The 19,161-nt window shown below is 36.7% G+C and overlaps 1 protein-coding gene and 1 pseudogene across 1 annotated transcript in view; both read right to left on the minus strand.

Annotated features, from left to right (window-relative positions):
• The window catches only part of VMP1 (vacuole membrane protein 1), a 122,323-nt gene that overhangs the window by 87,234 nt on the left and 15,928 nt on the right, over window positions 1-19,161 (minus strand). The window contains exons 2-5 of the mRNA XM_054574868.1: window positions 17,021-17,122; window positions 14,619-14,754; window positions 13,542-13,632; window positions 12,253-12,363 (exon numbers count right to left, since the gene is read on the minus strand). Coding sequence (XP_054430843.1) covers window positions 12,253-12,363; window positions 13,542-13,632; window positions 14,619-14,754; window positions 17,021-17,096 — 414 coding nt within the window. The 5' untranslated portion in view covers window positions 17,097-17,122. The remainder of the gene's footprint in view (window positions 1-12,252; window positions 12,364-13,541; window positions 13,633-14,618; window positions 14,755-17,020; window positions 17,123-19,161) is intronic.
• On the minus strand, window positions 7,249-8,479 carry LOC129071568 (60S ribosomal protein L17-like; annotated as a pseudogene).

Raw genomic sequence — 19,161 nt, forward strand, 5'->3', positions numbered from 1 at the left:
GTCAGAGAAAGACAAATACTATATGATTTCACTTATATGTGGAAAAAAAAGAACAAAATGAAAAAATTAGAAACAGACTCATAGATATAAAAAACAGACTGATGGTTGCCTGAGGGGAGGGGGTTAGGGGTCTGGGTGAACAAGGTGAAGGAAATAAGAAGTACAAATTGGTAGTTACAGAATAGTCACAGGGATATACATTACAGCATAGGGAATGTAGTCAATAGCATTGTTACAATTATGTATGGGGTCAGGTGGGTACTTGAAATACTGGGTGGACCACTTTGTAAAGTATATGGTTTTCTAACCATTATACTGTGCACCTGAAACTAATACAGAATATTGAATGCAAAATGCTCATTGAAAAATAATAAATAAATAAGTAAAAAATTAATGGAACAAACTAACTAACCTAGAGGCTCAACTCCCCTTGGGCCTTAAGAAGGAATCCAGTCACTTTTCCTTGGTATCTCTTCCTCTCTGGTCAGCAATCACTATTCCTGTGTTAACAATGACTAACTCTTCTTCTGTGGCTAGATATCTGTTCTCTGCAGACTACTGGATTTCCACTGTTCTCAAATCAATTTACACAATTTGATGGTAGCCCAAACTAGTTATTTTTCTGTGTTGAATAGGCTCAAGCATCTACTCTCACTTCTATATTGTTTAAAGAAGTGGTGAGGACTTCCAAGATATCTGACTTAAGTTATACAACATTCCAATTATATCTAAAAATATAAATAAAATTGTTTATTGGTCAAGAAAAATGAAGACAAATTTTTCATTTTAAAAGCAGATATACAGGCATCTAATATTTTAGAAAATAGAACCAAGATGGCAGAGGAGTGAGTGGAAGTCACACTGACCTCCTCCCAGGACCAATCTTGAATTACAACCAAATTGTGGAGAAATCACCTGGAACAAACAACTGAACAATAGTGAGAGACAAGCCTTATAATCTCGGACAGACAGAAGAATCAGCTTTAGCACCACCTAACTGGTAAGGAATGTGGCTAAGAGACTCAAGAAGGCAGGCGTGGAACCCACAGGCAGCACCACCAGAAAGATACTGAAATGGCCAGCTGGATCCCCAAGAGGTGAGCAGGGTCTAAACCATAAGCAGGAATCTCCAGCCTACAGCATCAGAGCCCCAAAAAGTACATAGGTAACAGCCAGCTGCAAAAAAAGGGAGGGTTGCTCTATGCCAGAGACAGGCGGCTGGACATGCAAAGAGCCATTTAAAGGGCCAAAGCATACATTTTTATTTGCAGTCACCTACTCTAGTCTCTGGAAAAGGTCGGGGAGGAGTAGGCTAGACACGCCTGAGGATAGACTGGGGAAGGAGGCTTTGGGGAGAGTACTGGGCAAGTGTCCGGTGGGATCTGCATACTGACTCATCCCCCATACAGCAGCAGCCATCTTGCTCAGGCAGGCCACTCTCCTGAGCGGCAACAGCATGAGAGGACACAACAGCCCCGCCCCTAGGAGGGACTCGACCCTAGCCTGGTAATGCTAAAGCCTTACTACTGAGTACAGAGTGGCAGTCACAAATAGTAGATCCCTGGCTAAAAGGGGCACAGAGTGGTCTAGAGACACTTGAGGAGAGACTAGAGACAGAGGCTTTAGGGAGAGAACAGAGCAGATGGTGGGATCACGGTGCTGACTCCCCCCACATGGCAGCAGCCACCTGGCTCAGGCAGACCACTCCTCTGAGCGGCATCAGCATGAGAGGACCCAATACCCCGCCCCCAGGAGGGACTCTGCACTCTCCTGTGATGTCTCTAAGCTGGCCTGCTGAGTGCTGAGTGACCAGGTTAACAGCTGAAGGAGATAGCCAGAGAGTAGATTCCTGGAAGTCTCGAACACACTGCCTAAGGTCAGGCAGGGTCAACATTTCACATCATTGGAGGCAGATCCAGAAAGAAAAGACAGCAGTCTCCTACCATAGAAGTTCACACCACAAAGTTAGGAAATCAAGACAGATCAATTTTAGAATCAGAAGCATAAAAGAAGAGTCTCATAAATAATGGGAAGACAAAGAAACGCCCCCCAGTCAAAGGGAAAGGAGGAATCCCCACAAAGAGGACTAAATGAAATAGAGGCAAGTAAACTATCAGATATGGAGTTCAAAACAATGGTTCTAAGGAAGCTCAATGAGCTCAGTGAGCTCAGAGAAAAACTACACGGAAACTACAAGGAACTTACTGCAATCTATATCAGCATGAAAAAGGACACAGAAATTATCAATAAGAGACAAGAGGAAATGAAGAATACAATTTCTGAACCAAAGAACACAGAAGGAATCAAAAGCAGGCTGGATAAATCCGAGGATCGAATCAGCAAGCTGGAGGACAAGGTAGAAAAAAGCTCCCAGAAAGAGCAAGAAAATGAAAAAAAGACTCAAAAAGAATGAAGAGGTGTTGAGGGAAATGCAGGACAACCTGAAACATAATAATATCTGTATAATAGGGATACCAGAAGGAGAAGAGCTTGAGGAAGGGATAGAGAACCTGTTTGAAAAAATAATGATGGAAAACTTCCCTAAATTGAGGAGTGAAAAAGTCACACAAGTCCAGGAAGCACAAGAGGGTCCCATTCAAGAGGAACCCAGTGAGGCCCACTCCAAGACACACCATCATTAAAATGGAAAATATCAAAGACAAACAGAGAATCTTAAAGCAAGCAAGGGAGAAAGAGGTAGTAACATATAAGGGAGCCCTGATACGGCTAGGAGCGGACTTCTCAACAGAAACACTACAAGCCAGAAGGAACTGGCAAGAAATATTCCAAGTCATAAAAAGCAAAGGTCTGCAACCAAGACTGCTCTACCCAGCAAGGTTCTCAATTAAAATGGAAGGCGAAATAAGGAATTTCCCAGACAAAAGAAGGCTAAAAGAATAAACCTCCACCAAACCAGCACTACAAAATATGCTAAGGGACTGCTTTAAGATGAAGAAAAAAAGTCTATGAATACCCAGTTCCTTTCACAATTGCCAATACTTGATATTACCAATATTTTTTAATACGTATTATTCTGTGACAATGATGTATTTTAATTGTTCCTTTTTTATTTGTTGACACTAAACCCGTTTTTGTATATTTCTTGCCTATTTCTATTATTTTTAAAAAGTTTTAAATGACTTTTTGGTATCCTTTATCCATTTTTTGATTAAATATTTATAGAATTTTTTCCCTAAAAAAAACAAAAACAAAAACAAAAAACACAAACCATTAACCCTTTTTCAGATGTGTGGGAAATACCTTCCTATTCTATTACTTGTCCTTTAACTTTTTTTATATGTAAATTGCTATACAGTCTTAAATGTTTAATAGTCATATTGTCAATATTTTACTTTATAGTTTCTGGGTTTGAAGATTTTACTTCAGGGTAAGAAAAATATTAGTTTGTATTTTCTCCTAAAACTCCTACAATTTTACATACTGATTTTTAACTCACCTGAATATTTCTTGTATAATGTGTGAAATAGGGTTCCTTAGTTGTTTTATTTCAAGTAATAGTGGTCCATGTACCTTATTTGTTGAATAAGCCTTAGTTTACCCATTGATTTGAGTATCAACTCAATCATATATTATATTGTTAGATATATACATTTGTCTCTAGAATGCTCATTATATTTCATTGATCTACTTGATTATTTCTGTGCTGGTGTCATGTTGTTTTAATTGCTGAGACTTTATAATGGTTTTAAATTTTTTAATATTTTATAATTAAATTTGACATTTAAAAAATAAGTAAAATCAATCTGCATTTAAGAAAGGAAGGGAGGAAGGAAGGAAGGGAGGAAGAAAGGAAGGGGAGGGAGAGAGAGACAGAGACAGGAAGGAAGGAAGGAAGGAAGGAAGGAAGGAAGGAAGGAAGGAAGGAAGGAAGGAAGGAAGGAAGGAAAAAGGAAAGGAAAGAAAAAAGAAGAAAAGAAAAGAAAAGAAGAGAAAAGAAAAAAGAAAAGAAAACAAGGAAGAGAGATGGAACTCCTACCTTTTGCGACAACATGGATGGAACTGGAGAATATTAAGCTAAGTGAAATAAGCCAGTTGATGAAAGACAAATACCGGTAATATGATCTCACCTGTAAGTGGAATCTATTCAACAAAATAAACTAACGAACAAAATAAACCACAGGCATGGAAACATGGAGCAGACTGAAAGTGACCAGAGGGGATGGGGAAAGAGGACAAGGGTGGAAAGAAGGGGAAGGGACTAGACAAAGAACATGTATGAATGATCCACGGACATAGACAAGAGTGGGAATTGACTGTGGGAGGTGGGGTGGGAGTGGGATGGGTGGAGGGGTTGAAGGGGGAAAATTGAGACAACTGTAATAGAATAAACGTGATTTAAAAAATAAAAAAATAGAATAATATTTTAGGAAATAAAGTGACACTTTCAGGTCAGTGTTTAGTTGTACTCTCCTAACAGCTCACTTGTTTTCTTGGCTAGATGGTATACAAGCACACAGAAAAGGTGCCTGTTTCATCAGCTCAAAATCACATATCCTTAAGTGAGGATTATGTAACGTCTCATAAATGAAAGAAGGTATAATTAGGACTTTCCAAACACAATCACATTTCACAAGTATAAAACAAAAGGAGTGGTGATCTACAAGGATAAAACTGTCAACCATCTATCATCAAGAAAGTGTTAAGATTTTACAATCTAACCAGAGATAGCTTGGAACATTCTTAATGTAGATCAAGTTTTTAAACTGTTGTTTGACTCTGCTTTGCCACTGGTTTTCTGGCTATTTTTCTCTATTCTATAATTGCTACACTTCACAAATGGATAAAATGGACAGTCTGTATTTACTGATGAAATTTTTTACTACACATTTGCTACACTACTGTTTGACTATCTTGGCTCTTGGGAGAGCCACATAAGATAATTCATGTGTAGTCCTGAGCAGAGAGCCTACCAAATGCAGTAAATGTTAACCAGTCTATCAGTCAGCATCAATAACAAGTAACCTCAAAATCTCAGTAACTTACTCTACACATCCATCCCATGCCAGCAAAGGGAATCTGTTCATGATAGTCAGAGACTCAGGTTCCATCTTGGTACAATATGTAAGTGAAAGAATATGACAAACCTTGCAGTTTCTGCCAGGAACCTACATCTATCATTTATGCTCACATTTCATTGGTCAAAGCAAATCATATGGCTGGACTTCAATACAATGGAGATGCAAAATCCCCCCACAGGTATATATACCACAAAAATGAACACCAAATAGAACTGACTTCAGTTAGTATTACTCTGATGCCAATAATGATGATGTTTGCTGTTGTTGTTAGTAGAAGTAATAGTAGTAAATTTCCTGCAATCTAACTTCCATTGCAACCAGGCAATTCAAAAGTAAACAAAAACCAGTGACATATTTTATTTTTCTTTTGCTTGATTTCTCTGAATTTTTTTTGTAAATGCTCATTTTTCTTCGTTCTCTCTGTTACATCTGTTAAAAGCCTGTGTCTAAATAAGATCTAAAGACTAACGATAGTCTGGTCAAATGAAAGTGGCACATGCTGGGTATTTCTTTCTACATTAACACATTGCTCCCCAAGTGTTTCATACTGATTTGTTTGCTATACTGGCCTTTCATCCATTTCTGATTACTACTGCCTAAAAAGTGCTCTTTTGACAAAATCAACACTGATTCATAATAAAAACTTTGGCAAACTAGGAATAGAGGTGAGTTTAATCAATTTGATAAAGAACACCAGCAAAAACAAGCAAACAAACAAACAAAAAAAACCTAGAGTTAATACAACAGTCAATGGTGAGACACTACAGACTTTCCCACTAAAATGGAATAAGGCAGAACGGCCCTCTCACCACTCCTGCTCAACATTCTACTGAGAGCTCTAGCTAATGCAATAAGACAAGAAAAGGAAATGAAAGGGTATACAGAGTGAGAAAAAAGAAATAAAACCATCTTTATTTGCATATGAGATGATGTATCTACATAGAAAATTCCAAAGAATTGACCAAAAAAAAAGTCCTGAAGCTATTAAGTGATTATTGCAAGGTTGCAGGATACAAGGATAACACATAGAAGTCAACTGCTTTCCTATACACAATACTAGCAATTCATACACACAACCCACAAAATTGTACCCCTAAATATTTACCCAAAAGTTGAAAACTTGTACACAAAAACTTAAACAAAATGTTTATAGCTTTATTAATAATTATCATAACCTGGAAACAACCATGATGTCCTTCAATAAGTGAATGGATAAACAAATTGTGTTGGCACCCCCAGAAAACAGAGTATTAGCTAGCGATAAAAAAAAAAAAAAAAAATCAGGTCAAACCATGAAAAGAAACAGAGGAGCTTTAAACGTATATTGTTAAATTGGAGGAGTCAGGAAGAAAAAGATACATACTGTATAATTCCAACTATATGACATTCTGGAAAAGCCGTAACTTATCTAGTAAAAGGATCAGTCATTGCTAAGGGTTCATGGGTGAGGGGGCAAGAAGAGGATAGGATTAAATACATAATTTATTCCTAAATGGGGCATAGCATAATTTTAAGGCAATGAAACTATTCTGTATGCCACTGTAATGGTGGATTATATAACATGTATTTGTCAAAACCCCTGGAACTGTAAAACACATAGTAAACTCCAGTGTAAACAATGAGCTTTTGTTAATAATATATCAATATTTGTTCCTCAACTGTAAAAAATGTATCACCAAAACGCAAGATGTTAATAATAGGGGAAAATATCATTATGTTGTACACCTAAAACTAAAGTAATGTTATATGTCTATTAAACTACAATTTAAAAAACAGCAGTGTAGCCCTGGCTGGGTGGCTCAGTTGGGTGGAGCACTGTCCCATACACCAAAGGTTGCGGGTTCAATCCCCTGCTGGGGTACATATGGGAGGCAACTGATCAATGTTTCTCTCTCACATCCATTTTTTCCCCTCTCTCCCTCCTTTGCTCTCTCTCTCTAAAAAAAAGTCAATAAATATATCCTCAAGTGACGATTTAAAAAAAAGCAATTTAAAAAACAGGGAAAACTTTGTCGTCTGTATCTGTGTCTGTGCAAAGGCATATGGGAGCTCTCTATCCTTTCTGCTCTATTTCCCTCTAAACCTAAAACTGGTTTAAAACAATAAAACCTATTCATTAAAAAAAAAGAATTGTTCTTAGTCCTTTACAAATTTCCTTTTCGTTCTATCCAACCACTGGCACCAGTAATCCACCTGGATCAGGTGAAGATTTTTTTTTTTTTTTTTTTTTTTACTTTTACTAGTATTTATTTTATTTATTTTATGCTGAATTTACTCCCAAGCCGTAAGTTTTTGTTTCTTCAGTTTCTTCTGGGATATCTTTTTCTTCTGTGCAACTTCCTCTTCTGGTTTAGGAACAATCTGTTCTTTTCAATGAGGATCCTCTCAATGTGGCAGGGAGAGCTCATGTATGGGTTGATCCGCCCATGAGCTCTGCAGGTTCTACGTCGCATCTTGGGAGCTTTGTTCATCTGGATGTGCTCAATGACCAGAGAATCTACATCTAAACCCTTAAGTTCAGCATTACTCTCTGCGCCTTTTTAAGCATGTACAGCAAAAACTCAGCACTCTTTTTGGGCCACTGACCCTGTGTCCAGCCCCACTGTTTGGCCTGGGCACACCTACCAACTCCACCATTGTATCAAAGGAATGGGACACACTGCTTCTTTAAAGTGACATCTTTCAGATACTTGGTGGCTTTTCGAATACACATACCCTTGATGGCCTGGGCAGTTTCACGGGTGTTCTTGAAGTGAACCCGAAGATTTGAACCTCGTGATTTGCACAATTTTGTGGGGTTTTCTGGGTCAAGTGAATAGCGAACCATCTTCAGAGGTGACCTCTGGTCACTTTTGGGAAGAGCTGGATCAGGTGAAGATTTAATCTACCTTGCAGCATAATTACCGTATCACTTAAATTTCACTTTTCAGCTACTTAATATGTATTTAATGAACATATAACTGTTCCTGATCAATTAATGATATTGATATCTATTCACTCAAGTCAAAAACCAAGTTATCTTTGGCTCCTTCTCCCCCCACACTAAATCATGACATCTTTTTGATTGTACCAATAAAATTTCTTTAAGATATGACCTGTTTCATTACAAGGCCACTGTCACTCCAACTACTCTTTTGAAATAGTAAGGATTTATACCAGCTTTGTTTTCATTCTGCTTGACTTCTTTTTGCAAATTCTTTTTTGGGAATAACCCTTCCTGGACATACTTCCTGCCATCACCATGGAAGCCTGTGTCTCTCAGAAGGATTATTGTAACTACACATCTTCTCTCCTACCTTCGATCTATCTCCCATTCGATAGCCAGAATTATGTAGTAATAATGTAGATATGGTTATTTTACTTGTATGTAATTTTAGGCATTTAAAATAATTCTAAATGCTATTTACTCACAAAAAAATAAAAATCAATGCTGAAAAAAGTGGCCAGATCGACCCTGGACTCCAGTTTATTATCAGCAGTGATAATGCCACAAAGCCTTTTTTATATAGCTTTTAGGTATAATGCAACACAATTTCAGAGGTTCCTTGATTATATATATCTTCACATTTCCTGGACAAGTATAATACGCTCATATATATATCTATCACTGAGTATAATGACAGAGGGGTACTTTCCTTCAAATAGCTCTTGAAGAGTTCCTTCTGGGACTTTCAGTCAAGATGGAGGCATAAGTAGACACAGTTGGCCTCCTTGAACAACCACATGAAGAATCACAACTAACCTCAAAACAAAAAATACCCAGAACTACCAGAAAACCAAATTGGTCCAACAACCAAGGATTGAAAGAAGCCACATTCATCCAGATGGGTAGGAGAAGTGGAGATGAGGAGCCAGACTGGAGAGGCAGAAGCAGAATGGACAGTCCCACATTCACGTGTGGTGGATAAAAAATCAGGAGGGATACCTTGGGAGCTAGTGATCCCATTCCCAAGCCAGACCAAGCAAGGGACCCAGCGCCGGGAAGGAAAAGCCTCACAGCTGCTGGCTGTGAAAATCAGTGCAGGTTGGAGCGGCAGAACTGCTGGTTTCCCAGAAGAGTCCATTTAAACGGCCCCCATGGTCCTACAACAGATGCAAACCCACCCATTCTGGGAATCATCACCCGGACAGCAGCTAGAAGGGTGCCAGTTGCATGTAGGAAGTGGGTGAAGTGACCAGAAATGGGGCAAGTGGCAGGCAAACTTCCATGGGCCAGGCAGTGTCATTGCCCCCTCTCTGATCCCTCTGCCCCACACACCACCACAAAGGGTTGAAGTGGGTTGTCCTGCCCTGGCGAATACCAAAGGCTCTGCCTCTTGCAACTTAAGTGGTGCATTAAGACACAAAGTCAAAGCAGCTCTACCTAATACACAGAAAAAAAACACAGGAAGCCTGCAAAGTTGGGGAGACAAAGAAATATGGCCCAAATGAAAGAACAGAACAAAACCCCAGAAAAAGAACTAAGCAAAATGGAGATAGCAAACTTATCAGATACAGAGTTCAAAACAATGCTGATTAAGACACTCAAAGAAATCAGAATATGGCAAAATCATAACAGAAGACACGAAGGTTACACTAAGTGAAATAAAAGAAAAATCCATAGGGAACCAACAGTGAAGGGTAGGAAGCTGGTATTCAAATCATTGATTTGGAACATAAGGAAGAAACAAAGATTCAACCAGAACAGAATGAAGAAACAAGAATTCAAAAAAATGAGGAGAGTATAAGAAGACTCTGGGACATCTCCAAAAGTGCCAACACCTGATTCATAGGGATGCCAGAAGAAGAGGAAGAGCAAACATTGAAAGCTTATATGAAAAAATAATGGAAGAAAACTTCCCTAATTTGGTGAAGGAAACGACGTACAAGTCCAGAAAGCACAAAGAATCCCAAACAAGGTGGACACAAAGAGGACCACACCAAGACACATCATAATTAAAATGCCAAAGGTTAAATACAAAGAGAGAATCTTAAAATCAGCAAGAGAAAAGCAGAGAGTTACCTACAAGAGGATTCCCATAAGACTATCAGCTGATTTCTCAAAAAAAACTTTACGGGCAAGAAGGGACTGGCAAGAAGTATTCAAAGTCATGGAAAAAGCAACGACCTGAAACCTAGATCACTCTAACCAACAAAGCTATCATTTAGAATTGAGAGTTGAAGGCCAGATACAGTGCTTCCCAGACAAGGTAAAGCTAAAGGAGTTCATCATCATCAAGCCATTATTACATGAAATGTTAAAGGGACTTATTTAACAAAAAGAAGATCAAAACTATGAATATTAAAATGACAACAAACTCACAACTATCAACAACTGAACCTAAAAATAAAAACAAACTAAGCAAACAACCAGAACAGGAACAGAATCACAGACATGAAGATCATTTGGAGGGTTATCAGCTGGGAGGAGGAAGGGGAATAAATGGGGGGAAAAGGTACAGGGATTAAGGAACATAACTGGTAGGTACAAAATAGACGGGGGGATATTAGGAATAGTATAGGAAATGGAGAAGCCAAAGAACTTATAGGTACAACCCATGCACGTGAACTAAGGGGATGGGGTGTTGGTAGAGGGAAGGGGAGTACTGGGCAGAGTGGGGCAAAGGGGAAAAAACTGGGACAACTTTAATAGCATAATCAATAAAATATACTTAAAAAATAAAATAGAATAAAAATTTAAAAAAAGAATTCCTTCTGAACTTTAAACTTGTACTCTGAGGGCAAAAATAACTACTTCATTCATAGAGGCAAAGACCTGACTTTTTAACTGAAATGAATTTTGTGACAAGTCCTTATTTGTTTGTAATTCTTATCTGGATATATTGATCAATGAAATTAAACTAATAATGTTTTCACATCAAGACATTTTGTAAATGTTACTTTATAAAGGTTTCTATGGATATGAAAATGAAACTGTCATGCTTCACATATCTTTATTCTAACCTATTGTACAATTTATAAGCTTTACTAGAATGCCTTTTAGGGTACAGCAGAATCTCCTATTGGGGTTGCTTTTTAGATACTCTGAAATTAATCCAATGCTACAAATGAGTTCCTTAATCTAGGTTTCCTTGGGAACACTCATATGGGTTATTAAAGAAACACTCATATGGGTTACTTCCTTAAGATTTATAACTCTATTTGGGATAAAATCAGCAAGCAATCATGAACACAATTCTAAAATCCCAGGTATTAAACACTCATTCTCAAATTATTCTTCAGACCATTAATTCAGCAGCCTTCAAATACAATAATGCCTTAATACTTATACCTGCTTCAGAAGTGAGTTCAGTGAACCAAGGAGATTGGAAGTGTCTGCTAGTATTTACAGTTTTCAGCACTCAGTACTGTTGTGACAACTTTTCACTTGTTTTTCCCCAATCAAAACCGAGCTGTTTTCAAATGTGGAATTGTTGTCAGTGTATCCAATGACAGGAATAGAGTGAAACAAGAGAGGCACCCAGTGCTCAAAATTAATGAGACATTCACTCATTGACTCCACACTTCCATGTCCCTGGAAGTGCTTATTTAAATTCTATGACCTAGATGCCTTACTTGTCACCCTCTGGTCCTAGCTCTGCTATATTTTTGTCAATGTTCAAAGGAAAACCTATCTTTTATTTGTCTAACTTTGACTAAGTAAAAACATATTTTTTAGGAGGGGTATATTTTATATTTTGGTTTAAATGGGTTTAAGAAAGCATTTTGTTCTACATATATAATACTTCATCAACTAACTACATTCAATAAGAATGCCAAAATGACTATTCAGGTGTGTACATAGTGTTTGAGGATGTGAGGAAAGACACTATTTCTCATTTGCTGATTAACAAAGAAAGTAAAGTGTCCAAATTACTTCTAAGCTTTACATGGAATTTTGTGCATATAGGTAACCCCAATTATTAAAACAACAATTGTGTAAGTAAGAGAGCCATTATTCCAAAATCTGGAAAGAAAAATCCATTTCCTGGCTGAATTAATTTAAGGAAACAACCTCATTTGCTTAAGGGTTCCCCCCTTCTCTTTTTAAATCCTCAACCTAAAAGGAAAACCAACACAGAATTCTAAATCAAACTCAAAGCACTGACTTGAGGATTAGAATGCTTATAAAACACAAAGTTAATTAAATAAAAATCTTAGAATTTTAATTTCTGAAGCAAAAATACCAATTAAAATATAATCTCTCTTAATATTGCTTAAAAGTTATTCTTACCAGATAAAGCAAAAAGGTGTGCAGCCCTGTTCCAAGCCCAACAGAAGACAAAATTCCTAAGCCTATCCAGTAGGCATACAAAAGAAACTGTTTCTCTATACGTTGCACATACTGAAAAACAAAAGGGATGAGGTGAAAACCAAAACCAGATTTTTTAAACAGAAACGTGGTATTTATCAACTACAATCAAAATAAGATAAACTAAGTTTCCAATAGAAACATTAACATTGAAAACGCTCTGAAGGAGACTAATTCCTTTAATATGAAATAGGAGAAATGGCAAAAAAAATTCACCTAATGGAATCAAGCTCTTGTTTCTAGAACCTAAAGTCCTACTACTGCAATGACATTTATAGGAAAAATGCTAGTTACTAATAAGATAACTATAAAAATAAAAATTTTCAAGATTATTTAAAAGTTACAAAAACTTTAAGAAAGTATGATAACATACAGAGGTAAGAGAGGGGCAATTATTTATGTAATATTTGTGAATAGAATATATTCTTGCTTATCTGAGTAAAAAATGAGAACAAAATTTTTTGTATAATTAAGACCAGGACGGTTTTCAAACAGGAGCAAACTTAAATCCATTGGGATATGAACTTATTGGAAGAATACCAGACTAGAGTCCAGATTCTTACACTGGCAAGTAAAGTCATCAAGCCAAGTTCCCTGCAAATTCTTAATAGCACACAGAGATTTCTGTAAAATATTTTTTTAAATGTATTTAAAACTATAAAAACTTTTCTGATATTAGAGGTAAACTGCTTTAAACTATAAAAAGATACCATTTTAGAACCATCCAATTAGAATACATTAATGTTTTGCTATTTTAATAAAAGTTATTAACAAAATGTCCTGTCTTCCATTCATTTATGTTGTATTTAGAGACTGTAGGCAAATGAACTTCCCTTTTTATATATGTAAAACCTAACATTCAATCTAGGATGAGTACATCTGTTTGGATGGATCACAGAAATGTGTTAAAGAAAATATGAAAGCTTTGGTAGTAAGTAAAGGATTCACGATGCTTTGACTAAATACTGTCAGAAAAGTTACACTTAAATCCTTAAAGCTAAAAGGGGATGATATATACCAAATATAAATGCTAAGTAGCCATGAACTGCCACAAAGTACATTAGGATACCAACAATGAGATAAATTAAAAAAAATAAAACCAAGCCTAAAAATATTGAGAGTAGAAATTCTATGAAATCTACAACAGTCTCATTTTGAAACTGGGATTCAGAAAGGTACAATAACAGAAACAGAGTCACTGAACCTCTTACCTGCTGATGTGCTCCTTCAACACAATACGTAGTTATAAGCACAGCAAGCAGCAGTAAACAAGACACCACAGTGTTTTGACGATGCCATAATCTTAAAAACATATTTAAAAAAATAAATGAAATATCTCAGTCTCATTTTCAGGATTCATCATTCTCAAAAACAATTTCTTGTTGAAGCAGTTCAGTTACTTAGCTCAGATACAGATTTAGTTCTTTCTGGGATGAGCTCTTATGTCCTTAAACACTATAGTCTTTTGGAGTACAGGACGCAGTCAAGGGAAGATACGGGGTACAGAACTCAATTTCTTTCCCTTATCTAAAGACTGATCTTTTACACCAAACTTCTAATTAAGAGAAGCATTTTAATATAAATGGAAAGAGTACTGGCCTTCAAATCCGAAGACTTGGGTCAAAATCCCCAAGTCCCTTAAAATACTGCACATTGAGTAAGACAATCTGATTCTGTTTCTTGTTTTTAAAAACATGATAATCATATACTTGTTTTACTTTCTTTGTGGAGTTGCTTTAAGGATCAAATGAAATGTTACAAAATGTTTTATAAATTTTAAGTACAATAAAAATGCAATATATTACAGACAATAATTTGGAAAGGCAAGCCAAAAATGATAAGGCATGTAAAAGTTCAACTTGCTCTTTATGATATCTGAAATAGGGCTTACAAGTAATAAATTAAAGATAGAACACATTTCTTTCACAGAGTCTTTTCTCATTGGCTCAAACTATCAGTAACAGTGCCACGTGTCCTGAACCTTGTCCTACTAAAGTATCAGTGTACTCATAAAGCCAGAAAAAAAAAAATCTCATTTTCAGTATTCTGCTTTGCATAACAGATTCAACATGAGACAGGGGTCAACTGTAAAGAATCCAGTGAGCAAATAAAGGTATGTTCCCTTAACCTGTTTTTCTTCAAACTATAGGAAAGGAAAATAAATATGTTCTCATAACATTCTAAATTTAATCCATTTGATAAATTAAGTGGCAGGGAGGAGGAACTTGCTGAAGATTTCTAAAATTAGTAAATAAGATTTACATAAAAGATAATGGAAGACTCTTTACTTTGAGGTCCATTCCTTCAAGATTACTAGGATTTCCAGAGAAAAATACTGCAAGGTAATGAGTGGCTGTTTCCACAGGACAATGTTCTGCCTTTCTTCCCGATCTCTCTTCTTTTTTTCATTCATTGAAGAGAGGTCTGAAAAACATTAGTGCAGAAGTTAAAACAAAATGCTTGTTTTTTCCAATCATTTTCGAAATTCATCTACATGCTCATCCCACATTTGAAGGGCTGCATATAAACCTCAAAAAACAATGTGGTTCACATTGTCACAATGTGCTAGGAGCTTTGTTCTACTCTTAACATTATGTATGCAATTATTTTATTGTTAGGGCACAAATTTCTCTTTTGTACATTATTGGAATACTAAATTATCCCACCTCTGTGAAGTGCAATTTAGCATCAGATCGTAGGGCAAAGTGGTTTAGAGCTCAAAATGCGGAGGCAAACTACTTGGTTCCAAATCCTGGCCTTGGCACTCACTAGTCATGCGACCTTGGGCCAGTTGGTTAACCTGTGTATGCCTCAGTTTTCTCTTCTTTGCAATGAAGATTAAAATAGTACTTACTTTATAGGGTCATTATAAAGAATAAATGAATTAATATATGTAAAGCTCTCAGGAGTGTGACACTTAGTGCGCAATTAAGGTTAGTTATTACTGTCATCATCTATCAAAACTACAAATGTATATAGAGGAGCCCCACCTTATCTGTGGTTCTACTTTATGTACCCATGGTCACCCTGGTCTGATTCCAGAAAGAAACAATTTGTAAGTTTTAAACTGCACACTGTTCTGGTAATACGCGGAAATCTGAGCTGACCTTGCTGTCTCTGCTACCTGTCCATTAATCACTCCAGAGCTGTCTCAGTTATCAATGAGACGGACTATCACAGTTATCACAGTGCTTGTGCTCAAGTAATTCTTATTTTACTTGATAATAACCCCAAAGCACAAGACTAGTGATGCTGATAATTCGGATATGCCAAAGAGAGGCCACAAAGTATATGAATGCATGGAAAAAACAGTATATAGGGTGTGGTACTATCCATGGTTTCAGGCATCCTCAGGGTATCTTGGCATGTAACCCCCATAGATAAGGGGGAGCTACTGTACACTGTAACCCAGTAATTCCATGTCTAAGAATGATTAGGTGCAAGGAGAAATGACTTCTGGACAAGCTTATTCAATGAAGCATGATTTGTCCTAGCAAAAGATTATAAACAACTGAAATGTTACCAACAGAGAAGTGATTAAAGTATGGTACACTCATACAATGGAGTACTAAGCAGCCTTAATAAAGAGTAAGTTCTTCGTGTACAGTTACAACACAACCTCTATGAAATATTTAGTCAAAAATAAAACCCATGGTAAAGAGGAGTATGTCATACAAACATTAATTTTAAATTTTAGGGAGTGGAACAGTAGGGGAAGCATATATAAATGTATGTGCTTGTTGAAAGGACCAAAAAAAAAAAACCATGTAAAAACTACTAATGGGAAGAGACTATGACATATACAATGCCTACCTCTGAATCCCGAAACTCTTAGTGAAGCAATGCAAAATTTATTGGTAATCAAATTAACCCAGAAATCAGGTAAGTGCTGCAAAATGTGTTCTGCAAGGCCATATAGTGATCAAAACAAATTTATGGAAACTATTTCAGGTAGCTTATATTTCTTCCAACAGAAGAAAATTTCTGATATAATATTACCATCTTCAAGGATTATTTGTAATGTGTTTGAGACACCAAACAATTTAGAAGTTAAAAGGAAAACTATTACAATGAACAGAAAAGGAAAACTTTTCATTTTCCTTTAACACACAAAGGAAAGTTTCTTGTTAAATCATCTATATAAATAAAAACCTGTAATTATCAGGATAAATGTATGTATAAGAGTCAAATATACTGCAATCTACCCCACAAATTTCAAATTTGGTTAAAATATAAATGTCTCAAGATTTTGAAATAAATCCATAATAATCATATTCTGACTTTTCTGATAATTGTATAATTTAGGATTAGTGTAATAAGTAAATTTATAATCTATCTCTAAAGCTATACAATAGCCTGATAAAACTGAGCACCAAATAAATACTTTCCATACTATAAGATTACAAATAATAACCTTGTATCTGGAACACTAAATGGGATGGTGGCCAGGATGCTTTTCACTATGGGAAAAAAATCAGCTTATAGGCCCTGACCTATAATTTAATTTACAATGAAGAGTAAACAAAATATAATTAATCTTATATAAGGTATAGAAGAACCTTGTATTATTATATAGAATATTTTACTACCAAAAAAAAAAACAAGTAATAGATATGATTCTATTTTATTCCAATGAAAAGGATATCATTTAAACCCACAGATCTTCTCCCTCCAAACCACCATACTTTACCTGTGAATTTTCCATTATATTGTTCCTTGTTCATTGCTACACGTCTCTGGTCACAATTTTTTCCATTCTCTGCCATTTCATAGATTAATAACTCTTGAGGAGCTAATAAAGCAAAATAAAATCCAGTGATGAATTACATAGTTCTGCCTTGCACCTGTGACTAAATAAAACTGAATACAGACACAACATGGCAGTAATATCATACATGAGATATGAACATTGTGTTTATTTGTAGTTGGAGAAGTTAAGGTTAAGTGACATCATAAGGGTGGGGCCCTAATCCAATAGAACGGGTGTCCTTAGAAGATGAGAAGAGACACCAGACACCTCTCTCTCTGCAAGCACACAGAGGAAAGGCAATGTGAGGACACAAGAAAGCAGCTGTCTATAAGCCAGAAGGAGAGGCCTCATCAGAAACCAACCCTGTCAGCTCCTCAATGTTGGATTTCCAGGCTCCAGAACTGTGAGAAAATAAATTTCTGTTGTTTAAGTCAACCAGTCTATGGTATTCTATTATGGCAGCTCTAGCAGACTAATGCAATGCTGATTAGTATAAATGAGGGGAACCAGATCACAGGACAGTAGTATTTTTCTTGGTAATAGTAATAAATTGGTATTTTGGTTTATGAATTTGGTTAGAATAATTCCATCCTCTGGAGTCCATTCAGATATATGTTTACTATTTCAAATTTATAAGCTAAAAAGCAGATAATCAGACACTAAATTGTGGCATCTATACCAAGATTCAGGTACTGTGAGTGGACTGAAGCATGTAAGTCAGACTGTCTTTTATCCAGGAAATACCCTAAGTACTTTGCAGCATGTATCTTCAAACTGCAACAGTGACTACTCAATCTAACATTAATACATCTTGCTAATCTTACTCATTATCATTTCCAACATCATAAAAGGACCAATTTTATAGGGGAACAGAAAAACTTGTTTCCCCAAAGCTGCCAATATGTCTTGATTCATTTGAGGCCACATCAGGGCAAGTAGCCTTTGGACTAGGCATTTCACCTGTGTTCCACACTCTAGGACCAAATGCATTCAGCCCTATTAATTCTGTTCTCCTCAACTGAATGTTGCTTTATTTCTTGGAGCTGTAAGAATCCTTCCAGCATCGTGTATTTATTAGCTGCACAACCTGAGTAACTAATTTAAAGTCTTTGTGTTTGAGTTCCTTTGTAAAATATCCCCATTTCTATGTTCATCCTTAAATTTTTGGGGGGTAAACATCTGGGGTACTCTCAGTAATTTAGTTTCTCTGCTTCAAGAGAAATTATGCAATACTGTCCTGCACAGTGACAGGCACATAGCAGGCACTTAATGTTAGGTTTTCCATGCCCACTTCATCAATGTCACAACTTTCTGCAGTAATTATAGTGAATTCTACTCCGAGTATTCACTTGCAGACACTTGTTTTGTGTATTTCTTTTGTGAAAAGATTTTATTTATTTATTTTTAGAGAGAGGGAAAGGGAGAGAGAAAAAGAGGGAAGAGAAACATCAATGTGTGGTCGCCTCTCATGCGCCCCCCCACTGGGGGACCTGGCCTGAACCCCAAGCACGCACCCTGACCAAGAATCGAACTGGCAACCCTTCAGTTCGCAGGCCAGCACTCAATTCACTGAGCCACACCAGCCAGGGCTGTTTTCCATATTTCTATACTACACATGAGCCTGCATTACCAGTTTCCACAGAAGCAGCTACAGAATCAGAAAAATCTTAGTTTATTATGCTGGACAGCAAAAATGAATTACTTATCATCAATCCAAAAATTTTGAAGTACTAAAAGGACGATTTGTTAAAAATTATTATGGGGAGACTTCCAGTCAAGATGGAGGCATAGGTAGGTACACTTTACCTCCTCGCACAACCAAGAGGACAACAACAAATTTAAAAACAAAAAATAACCAGAACTGCCAGAAAATTGAACTGTATGGAAGACAGACAACCAAGGAGCTAAAGAAGAAACATTCATCCAGACAGGTAGGAGGGGCGGAGATGGGTAGCAAGGAGGAGAGGACACGCAGCAAGGCAGCGGCTGGAGGACTGGGAGGTCCCACATTTGTGTGCAGATAAACCAGGAGGAACAGCTGGGGAGCAAGACAGACCATGCAACCCAGGGTTCCAGTGCAG

This window comes from Pteronotus mesoamericanus, unplaced genomic scaffold (assembly GCF_021234165.1).
Source record: "Pteronotus mesoamericanus isolate MK-2021 breed Mesoamerican mustached bat unplaced genomic scaffold, CSHL_Meso_final contig_269, whole genome shotgun sequence".
NCBI classification, from domain to species: domain Eukaryota; kingdom Metazoa; phylum Chordata; class Mammalia; order Chiroptera; family Mormoopidae; genus Pteronotus; species Pteronotus mesoamericanus.